At 52.2% G+C, this 20,097-nt stretch overlaps 1 protein-coding gene across 1 annotated transcript in view; it reads left to right on the top strand.

Moving 5' to 3' along the window:
- ATP13A2 (ATPase cation transporting 13A2) overlaps window positions 1-20,097 on the top strand; it is a 46,742-nt gene that overhangs the window by 2,640 nt on the left and 24,005 nt on the right. The window contains 9 exon segments of the mRNA XM_075333357.1: window positions 12,216-12,292; window positions 12,364-12,531; window positions 12,607-12,665; window positions 12,751-12,865; window positions 14,403-14,482; window positions 14,566-14,643; window positions 15,834-15,903; window positions 18,946-19,080; window positions 19,233-19,299. Of these exon segments, the coding sequence (XP_075189472.1) occupies window positions 12,216-12,292; window positions 12,364-12,531; window positions 12,607-12,665; window positions 12,751-12,865; window positions 14,403-14,482; window positions 14,566-14,643; window positions 15,834-15,903; window positions 18,946-19,080; window positions 19,233-19,299 (849 nt within the window).

The raw sequence follows: 20,097 nt of genomic DNA, 5'->3' as shown, positions 1-20,097 counted from the left end.
TCACTCAGTGATTACAGAACCTCAGAAGGGGAAACTGCCGCCGGTTGTGTCACGGCTGAGTCAGCGGCTCCGTCCTGTGATCGGGGGCCACGTGGCGTCTTGTGTGACGGGCGCAGCCACACGGAGAAATAGTCCCCATACACCCCCGAGGGGTCACCAGCAGGGGGCGCACGTTCTGGGGTCTCCTGCGTGGGTGCTAGCTGTGGTTTGTGGCGCCCCCTCCTGTTGGTGTCGCCCTCTCCGGTGGGCTCTGATGCCGCTCTGCAGCCGTTGGCTGTGTATCCTGCAGGGATCTTATCTGGTCGGGGGTCACGTGGCTGCGGGGGAGGGGGGCGGCTCTTGTCACGGTCACAGCTTCTTCCTCTTTTCGGTTGCTGATTGCTCTTCTTTCCCCTTTCGTCTGGTTTTGGGTTCAGGTCATCACCGGAGCCACGGGCGCTTCATACGTGCGCCCCCGTCCTGCTCACGAGCCCCGCGCCCCCGTCCTGCTCACGAGCCCCGCGCCCCCGTCCTGCTCACGAGCCCCGTGCCCCCGTCCTGCTCACGAGCCCCGCGCCCCCGTCCTGCTCACGAGCCCCGCGCCCCCGTCCTGCTCTCGAGCCCCGCGCCCCCGTCCTGCTCTCGAGCCCCACGCCCCCGTCCTGCTCACAAGCCCCGCGCCCCCGTCCTGCTCACGAGCCCCGCGCCCCCGTCCTGCTCACGAGCCCCGCGCCCCCGTCCTGCTCACGAGCCCCGCGCCCCCGTCCTGCTCACGAGCCCCGCGCCCCCGTCCTGCTCACGAGCCCCGCGCCCCCGTCCTGCTCACGAGCCCCGCGCCCCGTCCTGCTCACGAGCCCCACGCCCCCGTCCTGCTCACAAGCCCCGCGCCCCCGTCCTGCTCACGAGCCCCGCGCCCCCGTCCTGCTCTCGAGCCCCGCGCCCCCGTCCTGCTCTCGAGCCCCGCGCCCCCGTCCTGCTCTCGAGCCCCGCGCCCCCGTCCTGCTCTCGAGCCCCGCGCCCCCGTCCTGCTCTCGAGCCCCGCGCCCCCGTCCTGCTCACGAGCCCGGCGCCCCGGACGTGGCCAGGACTTCACTCATTGTCTCCTTTTTAGATTTTCTCATTAATTTTGCTCTTTTATCTATTTAACAATTAGACCTCTGAAAATTGAGGTCTGTGGCTTCTCAGAGGCATCCGGGGAGGGAAGATTGTGTAACACCGCCGCATCCAGGCATGACATCTGAGAAGAGAAGCCACACGTGGCCCGTCAGAGTCTGTGGAGGCGTCATTCTGCAACAGAGGAGCCACACGTGGCCAGTCAGAGGCTTCCAAGGAAGGGACGTTGTGTAACACCGCTGCATCTAGGCGTGACATGGCATCTGAGAAGAGAAGGCACACGTGGCCCATCAGAGGCATCGGGGGAGGGGACGTTGTGTAATAAAAGCCACACGTGGCCCGTCAGAGGCATCGGGGGAGGGGACGTTGTGTAATAAAAGCCACACGTGGCCTGTCAGAGGCATCGGGGGAGGGGACGTTGTGTAAAAGAAGCCACACGTGGCCCATCAGAGGCATCGGGGGAGGGGACGTTGTGTAATAGAAGCCACACGTGGCCCGTCAGAGGCATCGGGGGAGGGACGATCCGTTATAGAAGCCACACGTGGCTCGTCAGAGGCGCAGCATTCTGTGGCTCCAGCAGTAATCACAGTCCCCAGGAGATGAGCGGATGTCACATCCACTGGAACCGGCCGGGACACGACACTATATCCACCACAGCGCAGGAGCCACTGACATTAAGTGATACCATCCACTCCCCCAGTAATGGCTGATAACAGAGAGTAATAGATAGTAGTCACCTGTGACCTCACCGCCGTAGCCTTTTCTACAATGCGGAGGAGCTGACCGGACGGTGGAGACTCAGAGCCGCGTATATCCCTCCTGATCAGACAATAAACAAAGCCTGTACCCCAATAACGAGACGTTAGTCCCCGGGGTCCCCCGTCCTGGCAGACCGCACGTGCCCGCCCCAGGAGCACCGGATGCGCCATGAGGATCCGCTCCCCATAAATGATTGTATCGGCCGCTTTCTCTTTCCATTTATTATGTGTTTGCCGTTATCCGCGATAAAGTCCGAGCTCAAGAAACGGGAACGGACGGGGTTAATGTCGCTACCGCCTGCATCCGCCGTCTCTTTCCACCGCTTTCCATCCGGCTTTCTTCCTTATAATCTGCAGATCCCGCCGCCTCGTCTGCTCCGAAGATATAGGTTAATGATTCACCGTGCAACATTATCCTCCCGCGAGTCTATAACACCTCATTAATGGCGCTAATCTGATATTAAGGAAGTTCTGTCACCAGATCCATCAATCCGGAAATTCCAATAATCCGCAGGAGACGCAGGCACCACACACAGCCTCAATACAGTTATACAGCGCCTTGCAAAAGTATTCAGCCCCTTGAATTTTTCACCCTTTTCCCACATTTCAGGCTTCAAACCTAAAGATAAAATTTGAATGTTCTGCGGAAGAATCTACAACAAGTGACACAATTGTGAAGAGGAAGGAAATTTATTGCTTATTTTACACTTTTATAAAAAATAAATAACTGAAAATTGGGGCGTGCAATATTATTCATCCCCTTTACTTTCCGTGCAGAAACTCCCTCCAGAAGGTGATTGAGGGTCTCTGAATGATGCAATGTTGTCCTAAATGACTGATGATGATAAATATAAGCCCCTGTGTGTAACAAGTCTCCGTATAATGCCCCTGCTCTGTGATAGGCTCAGGTTCTGTGTAAAGCGCAGAGAGCGTCATGAAGACCAAGGAACACAACAGGCAGGTCCAGGATACTGTTGTGGAGAAGTTTAAAGCCGGATTTGGTTACAAAAAGATTTCCACAACTTTACACATCCCAAGAAGCCCTGTGCAAGCGATCATATAGAAATGGAAGGAGCATCGTACACTGCAAATCTACCAAGACCCGGCCGTCCATCCAAACTGTCATCTCACACAAGAAGACTGATCAGAGACGCAGCCAAGAGGCCCATGATCCCTCTGGATGATCTGCAGAGATCTACAGCTGAGGGGGGAGAGTCTGTCCATAGCACAACAATCAGTCACTGCACAAATCTGCCTTTATGGAAGAGTGGCGAGAAGAAGCCATTTCTCAAAGATATCCATAAAAAGTGTTGTGTAAAGTTTACCACAAGGGCAGTATTATAGTAGTTATATTCCTGTATATAGGGGCAGTATTATAGTAGTTATATTCTTGTATATAGAGGGCAGTATTATAGTAGTTATATTCTTGTACATAGGGGCAGTATTATAGTAGTTATATTCTTGTATATAGGGCAGTATTATAGTAGTTATATTCTTGTATATAGGGGGCAGTATTATAGTAGTTATATTCTTGTACATAGGGACAGTATTATAGTAGTTATATTCTTGTATATAGGGGCAGTATTATAGTAGTTATATTCTTGTATATAGAGGGCAGTATTATAGTAGTTATATTCTTGTACATAGGGGCAGTATTATAGTAGTTATATTCTTGTATATAGGGGGCAGTATTATAGTAGTTATATTCTTGTACATAGGGGGCAGTATTATAGTAGTTATATTCTTGTATATAGGGGGGCAGTATTATAGTAGTTATATTCTTGTACATAGGGGCAGTATTATAGTAGTTATATTCTTGTACATAGGGGCAGTATTATAGTAGTTATATTCTTGTATATAGGGGGCAGTATTATAGTAGTTATATTCTTGTACATAGGGGGGCAGTATTATAGTAGTTATATTCTTGTATATAGGGGGGCAGTATTATAGTAGTTATATTCTTGTACATAGGGGCAGTATTATAGTAGTTATATTCTTGTATATAGGGGCAGTATTATAGTAGTTATATTCTTGTATATAGGGGACAGTATTATAGTAGTTATATGCTTGTATATAGGGGCGGTATTATAGTAGTTATATTCTTGTATATAGGGGACAGTATTATAGTAGTTATATTCTTGTATATAGGGGACAGTATTATAGCAGTTATATTCCTCTATATAGGGGCAGTATTATAGTAGTTATATTCTTGTATATAGGGGGCAGTATTATAGTAGTTATATTCTTGTACATAGGGGCAGTATTATAGTAGTTATATTCTTGTATATAGGGCAGTATTATAGTAGTTATATTCTTGTATATAGGGGGCAGTATTATAGTAGTTATATTCTTGTACATAGGGACAGTATTATAGTAGTTATATTCTTGTATATAGGGGCAGTATTATAGTAGTTATATTCTTGTATATAGAGGGCAGTATTATAGTAGTTATATTCTTGTACATAGGGGCAGTATTATAGTAGTTATATTCTTGTATATAGGGGGCAGTATTATAGTAGTTATATTCTTGTACATAGGGGGCAGTATTATAGTAGTTATATTCTTGTATATAGGGGGGCAGTATTATAGTAGTTATATTCTTGTACATAGGGGCAGTATTATAGTAGTTATATTCTTGTACATAGGGGCAGTATTATAGTAGTTATATTCTTGTATATAGGGGGCAGTATTATAGTAGTTATATTCTTGTACATAGGGGGGCAGTATTATAGTAGTTATATTCTTGTATATAGGGGGGCAGTATTATAGTAGTTATATTCTTGTACATAGGGGCAGTATTATAGTAGTTATATTCTTGTATATAGGGGCAGTATTATAGTAGTTATATTCTTGTATATAGGGGACAGTATTATAGTAGTTATATGCTTGTATATAGGGGCGGTATTATAGTAGTTATATTCTTGTATATAGGGGACAGTATTATAGTAGTTATATTCTTGTATATAGGGGACAGTATTATAGCAGTTATATTCCTCTATATAGGGGCAGTATTATAGTAGTTATATTCTTGTATATAGGGGGGCAGTATTATAGTAGTTATATTCTTGTATATAGGGGCAGTATTATAGTAGATATATTCTTGTACATAGGGGCAGTATTATAGTAGTTATATTCTTGTATATAGGGGCGGTATTATAGTAGTTATATTCTTGTATATAGGGGACAGTATTATAGTAGTTATATTCTTGTATATAGTGGACAGTATTATAGTAGTTATATTCTTGTACATAGGGGGCAGTATTATAGTAGATATATTCTTGTACATAGGGGGCAGTATTATAGTAGTTATATTCTTGTATATAGGGGGCAGTATTATAGTAGATATATTCTTGTATATAGGGGCAGTATTATAGTAGATATATTCTTGTATATAGGGGCAGTATTATAGTAGTTATATTCTTGTATATAGGGGCAGTATTATAATAGATATATTCTTGTATATAGGGGCACTATTATAGTACTTATATTCTTGTACATAGGGGGCAGTATTATAGTAGATATATTCTTGTACATAGGAGCAGTATTATAGTAGTTATATTCCTGTACACAGGGGGCAGTATTATAGTAGTTATATTCTTGTACATAGGAGCAGTATTATAGTAGTTATATTCTTGTATATAGGGGCAGTATTATAGTAGTTATATTCTTGTATATAGGGGCAGTATTATAGTAGTTATATTCTTGTACATAGGGGGCAATATTATAGCAGTTATATTCTTGTATATAGGGGCAGTATTATAGTAGTTATATTCTTGTACATAGGGGCAGTATTATAGTAGATATATTCTTGTATATAGGGGCAGTATTATAGTAGTAGATATATTCTTGTATATAGGGGCAGTATTATAGTAGTTATATTCTTGTACATAGGAGGCAGTATTATAGTAGTTATATTCTTGTATATAGGGGGCAGTATTATAGCAGTTGTATTCCTGTATATAGGGGCAGTATTATAGTAGTTATATTCTTGTATATAGGGGCAGTATTATAGTAGTTATATTCCTGTATATAGGAGCAGTATTATAGTAGTTATATTCTTGTATATAGGGGCAGTATTATAGTAGTTATATTCTTGTATATAGGGGCAGTATTATAGTAGATATATTCTTGTATATAGGGGCAGTATTATAGTAGATATATTCTTGTATATAGGGGCAGTATTATAGTAGTTATATTCTTGTATATAGGGGCAGTATTATAGTAGTTATATTCTTGTATATAGGGGCAGTATTATAGTAGTTATATTCTTGTACATAGGGGCAGTATTATAGTAGTTCTATTCTTGTACATAGGAGCAGTATTATAGCAGTTATGTTCTTGTATATAGGGGCAGTATTATAGTAGTTATATTCTTGTATATAGGGGCATTATTATAGTAGTTATATTCTTGTATATAGGGGCATTATTATAGTAGTTATATTCTTGTACATAGGGGGCAGTATTATAGCAGTTATATTCTTGTACATAGGAGCAGTATTATAGCAGTTATATTCTTGTACATAGGAGCAGTATTATAGTAGTTATATTCTTGTATATAGGAGCAGTATTATAGCAGTTATATTCTTGTACATAGGGGGCAGTATTATAGTAGTTATATTTTTGTACATAGGGGGCAGTATTATAGTAGTTATATTCTTGTATATAGGGGCAGTATTATAGTAGTTATATTCTTGTACATAGGGTGCAGTATTATAGTAGTTATATTCTTGTATATAGGAGCAGTATTATAGTAGTTATATTCTTGTATATAGGGGCAGTATTATAGTAGTTATATTCTTGTATATAGGGGGCAGTATTATAGTAGTTATATTCTTGTATATAGGAGCAGTATTATAGTAGTTATATTCTTGTATATAGGGGGGCAGTATTATAGTAGTTATATTCTTGTATATAGGGGCAGTATTATAGTAGTTATATTCTTGTACATAGGGGCAGTATTATAGTAGTTATATTCTTGTATAGGGGCAGTATTATAGTAGTTATATTCTTGTATAGGGGCAGTATTATAGTAGTTATATTCTTGTATATAGGGGCATTATTATAGTAGTTATATTCTTGTATATAGGGGCATTATTATAGTAGTTATATTCTTGTACATAGGGGGCAGTATTATAGTAGTTCTATTCTTGTACATAGGAGCAGTATTATAGCAGTTATGTTCTTGTATATAGGGGCAGTATTATAGCAGTTATATTCTTGTACATAGGAGCAGTATTATAGCAGTTATATTCTTGTACATAGGAGCAGTATTATAGCAGTTATATTCTTGTACATAGGGGGCAGTATTATAGTAGTTATATTCTTGTACATAGGGGGCAGTATTATAGTAGTTATATTCTTGTATATAGGAGCAGTATTATAGCAGTTATATTCTTGTACATAGGGGGCAGTATTATAGTAGTTATATTCTTGAACATAGGGGCAGTATTATAGTAGTTATATTCTTGTATATAGGGGGCAGTATTATAGCAGTTATATTCTTGTATATAGGGGCAGTATTATAGCAGTTATATTCTTGTACATAGGGGCAGTATTATAGTAGTTATATTCTTGTACATAGGGGCAGTATTATAGTAGTTATATTCTTGTACATAGGGGCAGTATTATAGTAGTTATATTCTTGTATATAGGAGCAGTATTATAGTAGTTATATTCTTGTATATAGGGGGCAGTATTATAGTAGTTATATTCTTGTATATAGGGGGCAGTATTATAGTAGTTATATCCTTGTATATAGGGGCAGTATTATAGTAGTTATATTCTTGTACATATGGAGCAGTATTATTGTAGTTATATTCTTGTATATAGGGGGCAGTATTATAGTAGTTATATTCTTGTATATAGGGGGCAGTATTATAGCAGTTATATTCTTGTACATAGGGGGCAGTATTATAGTAGTTATATTCTTGTATATAGGGGCAGTATTATAGTAGTTATATTCTTGTACATAGGAGCAGTATTATAGTAGTTATATTCCTGTACATAGGGGCAGTATTATAGTAGTTATATTCTTGTATATAGGGGCAGTATTATAGTAGTTATATTCTTGTATATAGGAGCAGTATTATAGCAGTTATATTCTTGTACATAGGGGCAGTATTATAGTAGCTATATTCTTGTATATAGGGGCAGTATTATAGTAGTTATATTCTTGTATATAGAGGGCAGTATTATAGTAGTTATATTCTTGTACATAGGGGCAGTATTATAGTAGTTATATTCTTGTATATATGGGCAGTATTATAGTAGTTATATTCTTGTACATAGGGAGCAGTATTATAGTAGTTATATTCTTGTACATAGGGGGCAGTATTATAGTAGTTATATTCTTGTATATAGGGGCAGTATTATAGTAGTTATATTCTTGTATATAGGAGCAGTATTATAGCAGTTATATTCTTGTACATAGGGGCAGTATTATAGTAGCTATATTCTTGTATATATGGGCAGTATTATAGTAGTTATATTCTTGTACATAGGGAGCAGTATTATAGTAGTTATATTCTTGTACATAGGGGGCAGTATTATAGTAGTTATATTCTTGTATATAGGAGCAGTATTATAGCAGTTATATTCTTGTACATAGGGGCAGTATTATAGTAGTTATATTCTTGTATATAGGGGCAGTATTATAGTAGTTATATTCTTGTACATAGGGGCAGTATTATAGTAGTTATATTCCTGTACATAGGGGCAGTATTATAGTAGTTATATTCTTGTATATAGGGGCAGTATTATAGTAGTTATATTCTTGTATAGGGGCAGTATTATAGTAGTTATACTCCTGTATAGGGGCAGTATTATAGTAGTTGTGTTTGTTCCCTTCATGCTATGTGTGTGTCGCTCGCTGAATATGGTAATTCTCCTCCGGTGGTAGCTGCTTGTTGGCAGACCTTGTGTCGCTGCCACTTCTCCTCTTCGGCGTTCCTCCCTCCCGGTGTTTGCAGCTTTATAATCTCAGGTCAGATGGAAAAACCAGTTCTGGGGGTTGTATTGCAGCTTTCCGTGCTGCCATGTGGCGGTTTGTGAGCAGTGGGTGTGATCAGTCACATTTCAGGCTGTCGCTGCCGTCTGACACCTGTTTCCCGGAGCTGCGGTGGCGCAGGTGGAGCGGGGTTGTCGCCCCCCCGGCCGTTGGGTATGAGCTGTATGATCGGGTGACACAGGTGAGGAGTCCGGAGTGGACTATGGTGGAGGCTGGTCCGATATTGGGGTGGATGTAAGAGTCGTGTCCTGTGTGAAGACGGTCACATCCTCGGCTCCATGGTCGCAGAATTCAGGCTCCTGAGGCTCATATTTTTGGGGTCCTTACGATGTTCCCCGGGGGTCCTGCCTGTATGCGCTGCCGGTGACCTCGGTATACAGTCTGTAATGGGCAATATGGAAATCACACCAGAAACCAGAGAACAGGGAAGAAGTTCCCTGACTCTCTGCATTGTGTCTGTGCCGCACTAAGCCTGGAGGACAGAGGGAGAACAGTCTGAGGGCTGGAGGAGCCGCACTGCCAGCAAATACCAACCATCTCCAGGTTGTGCAGCCATCTCCAGAGATCTTGATGTTCCTTTGTCATCACTGCACAACATAATAAAGAGGTTTACAGCCCTTGGCGCTGAACTTAATCTCTATGGATGTGGACGGCAGAGAAAAGCTGATGAAAGGTTGTAACGCAGGATGGTCCGAATGGAGGATAAGCCCCAATCAAGGTCCATAGAAATTCAATCTGATGTTCCGGGCATCCGTGTCAGCGTGAACTATCCATCCACATCTGAATGACGTGTAATGCTATGGAGGAGACCCTGGAAGACCCCACTGCTGACACCGAGACATAAAACCGCTACTGAAGAGACCCTGGAGGACCCTGCTGCTGAGACATAAAAACGCTACGGAGGAGAGCCCGGATGACCCCACTGTTAAGACATAAAAACGCTATTGAGGAGACCCCGGAGGACCTCACTGCAGAGACATAAAAACACTACAGAGGAGACCCCAAAAAACCCTGCTGCTGAGACCTAAAAATGCTACAGAGGAGACTTTGGGGGGGATTACGGTGGAGAGCCCGGAGGACCCCACTGCTGACGCAGAAAAGCGCTAAGAAGGTGATGCCCGGAGGACCCAACTACTAAGACATAAAAACGTTACAGAGGAGAGCTCGAAGGACCCCACTGCTGACACCGAGACAGAAAAACGATACAGAGGAGACCCCCGAGGACCCCCAGTGGTGAGACAAAAAAAACGTTTTGGAGAAAACCACACTGCTGAGACATAAAACGCTACAGGGGAGACACAGGAGGACCCCACAACTGACATGGACAGGAAAACGCTACGATGGAGACCCCAGAGGACCCCACTACTGACACCGAGACAGAAAACCGCTGTGGAGGAGACCCTGGAGGAACTCCACTGCTGACACCGAGACAGGAAAAAAAGCCTAAATGTATGTAAATAACCAAAATCCTTCCGGGAAAGTAAACGTGAATAACAGCAGAGGTGTCACTAATCATCCTCCTGGAGGAACACTTCACTCTCTGGAACGATCTCAAGGCACCAACACTTGTGTTCATGACTGTGTGCACAGAGCAGTGTCACCGCGCCGGCCTGTCCCCCCGGGCCGCCGCTCTGTCATACTCCATGTGCGCCAGCTCCTCGCACTGCGGTGAATGCGGCCGGACAGGAATCACCTGTTCTGTCTCCATCTGATGTCACAGGATTCCTCTCCAGGGTAAAGACAGCCTGTTCCCAAAACCACCGCTGATTACACTACACAGTGCAACCTCCGTATAATGTACTCCAGAGCTGCACTCACTATTCTGCTGGAGCAGTCACTGTGTACATACATTACTGATCCTGAGTTACCTCCTGTATTATACTCCAGAGCTGCACTCACTATTCTGCTGGTGCAGTCACTGTGTACATACATTACTGATCCTGAGTTACCTCCTGTATTATACTCCAGAGCTGCACTCACTATTCTGGTGGTGCAGTCACTGTGTACATACATTACATTACTGATCCTGAGTTACCTCCTGTATTATACTCCAGAGCTGCACTCACTATTCTGCTGGTGCAGTCACTGTGTACATACATTACATTACTGATCCTGAGTTACCTCCTGTATTATACTCCAGAGCTGCACTCACTATTCTGCTGGTGCAGTCACTGTGTACACACATACATTACTGATCCTGAGTTACCTCCTGTATTATACTCCAGAGCTGCACTCACTATTCTGCTGGTGCAGTCACTGTGTACATACATTACATTACTGATCCTGAGTTACCTCCTGTATTATACTCCAGAGCTGCACTCACTATTCTGCTGGTGCAGTCACTGTGTACATACATTACATTACTGATCCGGAGTTACCTCCTGTATTATACTCCAGAGCTGCACTCACTATTCTGCTGCTGCAGTCACTGTGTACATACATTACATTACTGATCCTGAGTTACCTCCTGTATTATACTCCAGAGCTGCACTCACTATTCTGCTGGTGCAGTCACTGTGTACATACATCACTGATCCTGAGTTACCTCCTGTATTATACTCCAGAGCTGCACTCACTATTCTGCTGGTGCAGTCACTGTGCACATACATTACATTACTGATCCTGAGTTACCTCCTGTATTATACTCCAGAGCTGCACTCAGTATTCTGCTGGTGCAGTCACTGTGTACATACATTACTGATCCTGAGTTACCTCCTGTATTATACTCCAGAGCTGCATTCACTATTCTGCTGGTGCAGTCACTGTGTACATACATTACATTACTGATCCTGAGTTACCTCCAGTATTCTACCTCAGAGCTGCACTCACTATTCTGCTCTCGCGGTGGGGGGATCCTGGGACACAGTGCGGGATGCTGGGACTTGTAGTTCTCTCCGGATGCAATTGCTGTCAGATGTGTTGGGATCACAGCCGGATCATAAAGCTGAGCTATTACAGGGAGGCCAGACTTCTATGTCACGGTGAAGCCATTGCTCTCTGTTATCAGCCCTTCTGACCATAGAACATTACTTGTTGGCAGGATGTTGACGCTGTTGGACTACAACCCTCAGCATTCCCTGGCATGATATGTTGGCTCTCGCAGGGCGCGTCCTTTGTCTCGTCACCCGCTGTTTGTTTTGCGCTGGACTTTACCCCGGGCCGCGGCCGCCAGGAGGAAATCCGTCACTTTACTGTCATCATAGCAGTCACGTCTGTGTAGACTATTGCTCTCTGTTATCAGACGCTCCTCAGCTAGTGTCCCCTGCCCCTGCTGCATTGATGATGTCTCAGCTGTATTTACCTGTGTGCTGTTGTTCTCTGTTATCAGCTTTTACCCTGAAGCTACTTTGTCTTTGCAGATAGCAGCAAGCTGCTGGGGGGCCGTCAGAGTAAGGACTACGGGTCGGTGCCGGTGTGGACCCCGCCGGCCGGCATGGTGAGCGTCCCTGGGGGGCGGTGTGGTGTGAGCCCCCCCCCGGCCCGGACTGACCCCCTCTTCTGTTCCAGGAGCTGTGTGGATACTGCAGAGTACGATGGCGCGTGGCCGTGTGTTACCTCCTGTGCGTCCTCACCCTGGGGCTCCCGCTCCTCATCTTCCACTGGAAGCCCCGCCTCCGCGTCCTGGCAACCTGCCGCCGCTGCTCCCCGGAGGAGGCCGACCGGCTGATGGTGAAGGTAAGGCGGCGGCGGTGGCACTGTGGCGGTGTCTGTGCCCGCGGGCGGGGGTAACGCCCTCCTCTGTGCTTTCAGGACGCCTTCGGTCAGATGTTTATAGTGGAGGTGCAGCAGGAGCGCGGCGTGGATCCCAGGTGCGTCCGTCCGCCGCGGCCCCCAGGGCGGCAGTATGGCGCTGCTCCGCGCCACAGAGGTATATAACACGTCTGCTGCTCACAGCCCGCAGGTCCACAGCGCCGGGCAGCCGGGGGCAGCAGCGGGGGGCAGCGTCGCCCTCACGGTAGGAGAAGAGGAGGAGTTCAAGGACACGATCCAGCTGCACCAGAAGGAGGAGGTGAGGGGCCAGCGTGGTCATCACAGCGCCACACGGGGGGCCGGCATCCTCATCACAGCGCCACACGGGGGGCCGGCATCCTCATCACAGCGCCACACGGGGGGCCGGCATCCTCATCACAAAGCCACACGGGGGGCCGGTGTCCTCATCACAGCGCCACACGGGGGGCCGGCGTCCTCATCACAGCGCCACACGGGGGGCCGGTGTCCTCATCACAGCGCCACACGGGGGGCCGGTGTCCTCATCACAGCCCCACACGGGGGGCCGGTGTCCTCATCACAGCGCCACACGGGGGGCCGGTGTCCTCATCACAGCGCCACACGGGGGGCCGGTGTCCTCATCACGAAGCCACACGGGGGGCCGGCGTCCTCATCACGAAGCCACACGGGGGGCCGGCGTCCTCATCACGAAGCCACACGGGGGGCCGGTGTCCTCATCACAGCGCCACACGGGGGGCCGGTGTCCTCATCACAGCGCCACACGGGGGGCCGGTGTCCTCATCACAGCGCCACACGGGGGGCCGGTGTCCTCATCACAAAGCCACACGGGGGGCCGGTGTCCTCATCACAGCGCCACACGGGGGGCCGGTGTCCTCATCACAAAGCCACACGGGGGGCCGGTGTCCTCATCACAGCGCCACACGGGGGGCCGGTGTCCTCATCACGAAGCCACACGGGAGCCGGCATCATCAGAAAGCCACACGGGGGGCGGCGTCCTCATCACGAAGCCACACGGGAGCCGGCATCATCAGAAAGCCACACGGGGGGCCGGTGTCCTCATCACAGCGCCACACGGGGGGCCGGTGTCCTCATCACAGCGCCACACGGGGGGCCGGTGTCCTCATCACGAAGCCACACGGGGGCCGGCGTCCTCATCACGAAGCCACACAGGGGGCCGGCGTCATCATCAAAAAGCCACACGGGGGGCGGCGTCATCATCACGAAGCCACACGGGGGGCGGCGTCATCATCACAAAGCCACACGGGGGGCCGGCGTCGTCATCACAAAGCCACACGGGGGGCCAGCGTCGTCATCACAAAGCCACACAGGGGGCCGGCGTCATCATCACGAAGCCACACGGGGGGCCGGCATCCTCATCACGAAGCCACACGGGGGGCCGGCGTCGTCATCACAAAGCCACACGGGGGGCCAGCGTCGTCATCACAAAGCCACACAGGGGGCCGGTGTCCTCATCACAGCGCCACACGGGGGGCCGGCGTCATCATCAGAAAGCCACACGGGGGGCCGGCGTCGTCATCACGAAGCCACACGGGGGGCCGGTGTCCTCATCACAGCGCCACACGGGGGGCCGGCGTCATCATCAGAAAGCCACACGGGGGGCGGCGTCATCATCACGAAGCCACACAGGGGGCCGGCGTCCCCCTCGCGGAGCCACACGGGGCAGTCAGACATACGCGGATTCAAAGTCGTAGAAGTGACGTCCTTGATAAATCCGCTGGTCAGGACGATGCAGGTCTGAGGGGGCGCAGGACCCCGATGGTCGCCCCGCTATGTGACATGGGGTCTGCTATTTTCAGGCAAACGTCCTCCGATACTTCGTGTTCGAGGGGATGCGCTACATCTGGAGGCCGGCGGCCATGGGTTTCGTGAAGGTCAGGTAAGGAGGTCGTGCAGAACTCATGCTACTATGACAGCTCTGCCGGTCACAGGGGAAATCACTGCACATGTTTCCGCTCACAGTTCACTGGATGACGGGCTGACCTGCGGAGAGGTGCACCGCTACAAGACCGGCCTCAGCCAATCAGATCACGAGAACAGGTGAGCGCCGCCGGGCGGACCACGGCAGCGCCGTATAGTGATGTGAATATCCGGGAGATGGGGGGGCTGTGTCCACCAGGGAGGAGGACTGTGGGAGAGGCCCCCCCCCACCCGGGGAGGACTGTGGGAGAGATCCCCCCCACCCGGGGAGGAGGACAGTGGGAGAGGCCCCCCCCACCCAGGGAGGAGGACAGTGGGAGAGGCCCCCCCCACCCGGGGAGGAGGACAGTGGGAGAGGCCCCCCCCCACCCGGGGAGGAGGACAGTGGGAGAGGCCCCCCCCCACCCGGGGAGGAGGACAGTGGGAGAGGCCCCCCCCCACCCGGGGAGGAGGACAGTGGGAGAGGCCCCCCCCACCCGGGGAGGAGGACAGTGGGAGAGGCCCCCCCCACCCGGGGAGGAGGACAGTGGGAGAGGCCCCCCCCACCCGGGGAGGAGGACAGTGGGAGAGGCCCCCCCCACCCGGGGAGGAGGACAGTGGGAGAGGCCCCCCCCACCCGGGGAGGAGGACAGTGGGAGAGGCCCCCCCCCCACCTGGGGAGGAGGACAGTGGGAGAGCCCCCCCCCCCACCCGGGGAGGAGGACAGTGGGAGAGCCCCCCCCCCCCACCCGGGGAGGAGGACAGTGGGAGAGGCCCCCCCCCCACCCGGGGAGGAGGACAGTGGGAGAGGCCCCCCCCCACCCGGGGAGGAGGACAGTGGGAGAGGCCCCCCCCCACCCGGGGAGGAGGACAGTGGGAGAGGCCCCCCCCCCCCACCCGGGGAGGAGGACAGTGGGAGAGGCCCCCCCCACCCGGGGAGGAGGACAGTGGGAGAGGCCCCCCCCACCCGGGGAGGAGGACAGTGGGAGAGGCCCCCCCCACCCGGGGAGGAGGACAGTGGGAGAGGCCCCCCCCACCCGGGGAGGAGGACAGTGGGAGAGGCCCCCCCCCACCCGGGGAGGAGGACAGTGGGAGAGGCCCCCCCCCACCCGGGGAGGAGGACAGTGGGAGAGGCCCCCCCCACCCGGGGAGGAGGACAGTGGGAGAGGCCCCCCCCGGGGAGGAGGACAGTGGGAGAGGCCCCCCCCACCCGAGGAGGAGGACAGTGGGAGAGGCCCCCCCCACCCGAGGAGGACAGTGGGAGAGGCCGCCCCGGGGAGGAGGACTTTTCACCTCCTCTGAACCCTTGACTCCATTTTCTTTCCCCTCAGGAAGTTGATTTTTGGACCTAATGAGATTGACGTCCCCATTAAATCCTACGGGCAGCTTCTTATTGATGAGGTGAGTTACAGAGGCTCTGCTCCGCTATCCTCCACTGCTCCTCTCATCTCCTTCCGGTCTTCATCATTCCTCCGCCTCCTCCCTTCCTCCCATAATCCTCTGGCCCCTCCCCTCCTTGGCTCTCCTCCCCTCCTTGGCTCCTCCTCGGCTCCTCCTCGGCTCCTCTGCTCTCCTCCTCGGCTCCTCTTCTCCCCTCCTCGGCTGCTCCTCTGCTCTCCTCGGCTCCTCTGCTCTCCTCCTCGGCTCCTCTGCTCTCCTCCTCGGCTCCTCTGCTCTCCTCCTCGGCTCCTCTGCTCTCCTCCTCGGCTCCTCTGCTCTCCTCCTCTGCTCCTCTGCTCTCCTCCTCGGCTTCTCCTCTCCCCTCCTCGGCTTCTCCTCTCCCCTCCTCGGCTTCTCCTCTCCCCTCCTCAGCTTCTCCTCTCCCCTCCTCGGCTTCTCCTCTCCCCTCCTCCCTTCCTCGGCTCCTCTGCTCTCCTCCTCGGCTTCTCTTCTCCCCTCCTCGGCTCCTCTTCTCCCCTCCTCGGCTCCTCTTCTCCCCTCCTCGGCTCCTCTTCTCCCCTCCTCGGCTCCTCTGCTCTCCTCCTCGGCTCCTCTTCTCCCCTCCTCGGCTCCTCTTCTCCCCTCCTCGGCTCCTCTTCTCCCCTCCTCGGCTCCTCTTCTCCCCTCCTCGGCTCCTCTTCTCCCTTCCTCGGCTCCTCTGCTCTCCTCCTCCTCGGCTCCTCCTCCTCGGCTCCTCTTCTCCCCTCCTCGGCTCCTCTTCTCCCCTCCTCGGCTCCCCTCCTCGGCTCCTCTGCTCCCCTCCTCGGCTCCTCTGCTCTCCTCCTCGGCTCCTCTGCTCTCCTCCTCGGCTCCTCATACCCTCCTCGGCTCCTCCTCGGCTCCTCCCTTTACTCGGCTCCTCCTCCTCCCCTCCTTGGCTCCTCCTCGGCTCCTCCTCGGCTCCTCTGCTCTCCTCCTCGGCTCCTCTTCTCCCCTCCTCGGCTGCTCCTCTGCTCTCCTCCTCGGCTCCTCTGCTCTCCTCCTCCTCGGCTCCTCTTCTCCCTTCCTCGGCTCCTCCTCGGCTCCTCTGCTCTCCTCCTCCTCGGCTCCTCTGCTCGGCTCCTCCTCGGCTCCTCTGCTCTCCTCCTCCTCGGCTCCTCTGCTCTTTTCCTCCTCGGCTCCTCTGCTCTCCTCTTCCCTTCCTCGGCTCCTACTCCTCGGCTCCTCCTCCTCTGCTCTCCTCCTCCTCGGCTCCTCTGCTCTCCTCCTCTGCTCTCCTCCTCGGCTCCTCTGCTCTCCTCCTCGGCTCCTCTGCTCTCCTCCTCGGCTCCTCTGCTCTCCTCCTCTGCTCCTCTGCTCTCCTCCTCGGCTCCTCTTCTCCCCTCCTCGGCTCCTCTGCTCTCCTCCTCGGCTCCTCTGCTCTCCTCCTCGGCTCCTCTGCTCTCCTCCTCGGCTCCTCTTCTCCCCTCCTCGGCTCCTCTTCTCCCCTCCTCGGCTCCTCTTCTCCCCTCCTCGGCTCCTCTGCTCTCCTCCTCGGCTCCTCTTCTCCCCTCCTCGGCTCCTCTTCTCCCCTCCTCGGCTCCTCTTCTCCCCTCCTCGGCTCCTCTTCTCCCCTCCTCGGCTCCTCTTCTCCCTTCCTCGGCTCCTCTGCTCTCCTCCTCCTCGGCTCCTCCTCCTCGGCTCCTCTTCTCCCCTCCTCGGCTCCTCTTCTCCCCTCCTCGGCTCCCCTCCTCGGCTCCTCTGCTCCCCTCCTCGGCTCCTCTGCTCTCCTCCTCGGCTCCTCTGCTCTCCTCCTCGGCTCCTCATACCCTCCTCGGCTCCTCCTCGGCTCCTCCCTTTACTCGGCTCCTCCTCCTCCCCTCCTTGGCTCCTCCTCGGCTCCTCCTCGGCTCCTCTGCTCTCCTCCTCGGCTCCTCTTCTCCCCTCCTCGGCTGCTCCTCTGCTCGGCTCCTCTGCTCTCCTCCTCCTCGGCTCCTCTTCTCCCTTCCTCGGCTCCTCCTCGGCTCCTCTGCTCTCCTCCTCCTCGGCTCCTCTGCTCTCCTCCTCCTCGGCTCCTCTGCTCTCCTCCTCCTCAGCTCCTCTTCTCCCCTCCTCGGCTCCTCCCTTCCTCCTGGGCTCTTCCCTTCCTCGGCTCCTACTCCTCGGCTCCTCCTCCTCTGCTCTCCTCCTCCTCGGCTCCTCTGCTCTCCTCCTCGGCTCCTCTGCTCTCCTCCTCGGCTCCTCTGCTCTCCTCCTCGGCTTCTCCTCTCCCCTCCTCGGCTTCTCCTCTCCCCTCCTCGGCTTCTCCTCTCCCCTCCTCGGCTTCTCCTCTCCCCTCCTCCCTTCCTCGGCTCCTCTGCTCTCCTCCTCGGCTTCTCTTCTCCCCTCCTCGGCTCCTCTTCTCCCCTCCTCGGCTCCTCTGCTCTCCTCCTCGGCTCCTCTGCTCTCCTCCTCGGCTCCTCTGCTCTCCTCCTCGGCTCCTCTGCTCGGCTCCTCTGCTCTCCTCCTCGGCTCCTCTTCTCCCCTCCTCGGCTCCTCTTCTCCCCTCCTCGGCTCCTCTTCTCCCCTCCTCGGCTCCTCTGCTCTCCTCCTCGGCTCCTCTTCTCCCCTCCTCGGCTCCTCTTCTCCCCTCCTCGGCTCCTCTGCTCTCCTCCTCGGCTCCTCTTCTCCCCTCCTCGGCTCCTCTTCTCCCCTCCTTGGCTCCTCTTCTCCCCTCCTTGGCTCCTCTTCTCCCCTCCTTGGCTCCTCTTCTCCCCTCCTCGGCTCCTCAGCTCTCCTCCTCGGCTCCTCTTCTCCCCTCCTCGGCTCCTCTTCTCCCCTCCTCGGCTCCTCTTCTCCCCTCCTCGGCTCCTCTGCTCTCCTCCTCGGCTCCTCTTCTCCCCTCCTCGGCTCCTCTTCTCCCCTCCTCAGCTCCTCTTCTCCCCTCCTCGGCTCCTCTTCTCCCCTCCTCGGCTCCTCTGCTCTCCTCCTCGGCTCCTCTTCTCCCCTCCTTGGCTCCTCTTCTCCCCTCCTCGGCTCCTCTTCTCCCCTCCTCGGCTCCTCTCCCGCATCCGGCAGGGCCGGTGACTGTGTCTCTGCTGACAGGTGCTGAACCCCTTCTACATCTTCCAAGTCTTCAGCGTGGTCCTGTGGTTGTGTGAGGGATATTACTATTACGCCGCCTGCATCGTGGTCATCTCCGTCATCTCCATCACCGTCTCGCTGTATGAAACCCGGAAGGTGAGGTCTCCGGCCCCTCGGCCCCCGGCGCTGCCTTCTTCCCTGCGGCAGTTGCTATATTCTGTCCCCCGGACTTTCGGCGGTGTCAGGACTGGGGGGGGGTCTCTGCAGCTTTACCTCCCACAATGCATTGCTTCTGTCTCTCTCTGCAGCAAAGTGTTACCCTGCACAATATGGTGAAGCTGGCGGTGAGCGTGACAGTACGCCGGGCGTCCGGAGGTGAGCATCCAGCCTACATAGTGTTACACAGAGATACGGGGGCTCCGGGCTCAGAGGGGGGTCCCAGGTTTATCTGCAGCCACAGGGTAAAGTATTCGGGAGGCTGCAGACGGGTATCAGGTGCACAGATATGGAAGGTGCAGGCACAGAGGTGGTGGAGGGTGCACTGGAGTCAGGTTTGGATGGTGGAGGATGCACTGGTGTCAGGTTTGGATGGTGGAGGGTGCACTGGTGTCAGGTTTGGATGGTGGAGGATGCACTGGTGTCAGGTTTGGATGGTGGAGGGTGCACTGGTGTCAGGTTTGGATGGTGGAGGGTGCACTGGTGTCAGGTTTGGTTGGTGGAGGGTGCACTGGAGTCAGGTTTGGATGGTGGAGGATGCACTGGAGTCAGGTTTGGATGGTGGAGGGTGCACTGGTGTCAGGTTTGGATGGTGGAGGATGCACTGGTGTCAGGTTTGGATGGTGGAGGGTGCACTGGTGTCAGGTTTGGATGGTGGAGGATGCACTGGAGTCAGGTTTGGATGGTGGAGGGTGCACTGGGGTCAGGTTTGGATGGTGGAGGGTGCACTGGAGTCAGGTTTGGATGGTGGAGGGTGCACTGGAGTCAGGTTTGGATGGTGGAGGGTGCACTGGAGTCAGGTTTGGATGGTGGAGGGTGCACTGGTGTCAGGTTTGGATGGTGGAGGGTGCACTGGTGTCAGGTTTGGATGGTGGAGGGTGCATTGGTGTCAGGTTTGGATGGTGGAGGGTGCACTGGAGTCAGGTTTAGTTGGTGGAGGGTGCACTGGAGTCAGGT

Source organism: Anomaloglossus baeobatrachus, unplaced genomic scaffold, assembly GCF_048569485.1.
Source record: "Anomaloglossus baeobatrachus isolate aAnoBae1 unplaced genomic scaffold, aAnoBae1.hap1 Scaffold_655, whole genome shotgun sequence".
Lineage (NCBI taxonomy): Eukaryota > Metazoa > Chordata > Amphibia > Anura > Aromobatidae > Anomaloglossus > Anomaloglossus baeobatrachus.
The sequence above is the reverse complement of the archived record's forward strand: the minus strand, read 5'-3'. Positions and strand labels throughout refer to the sequence as shown.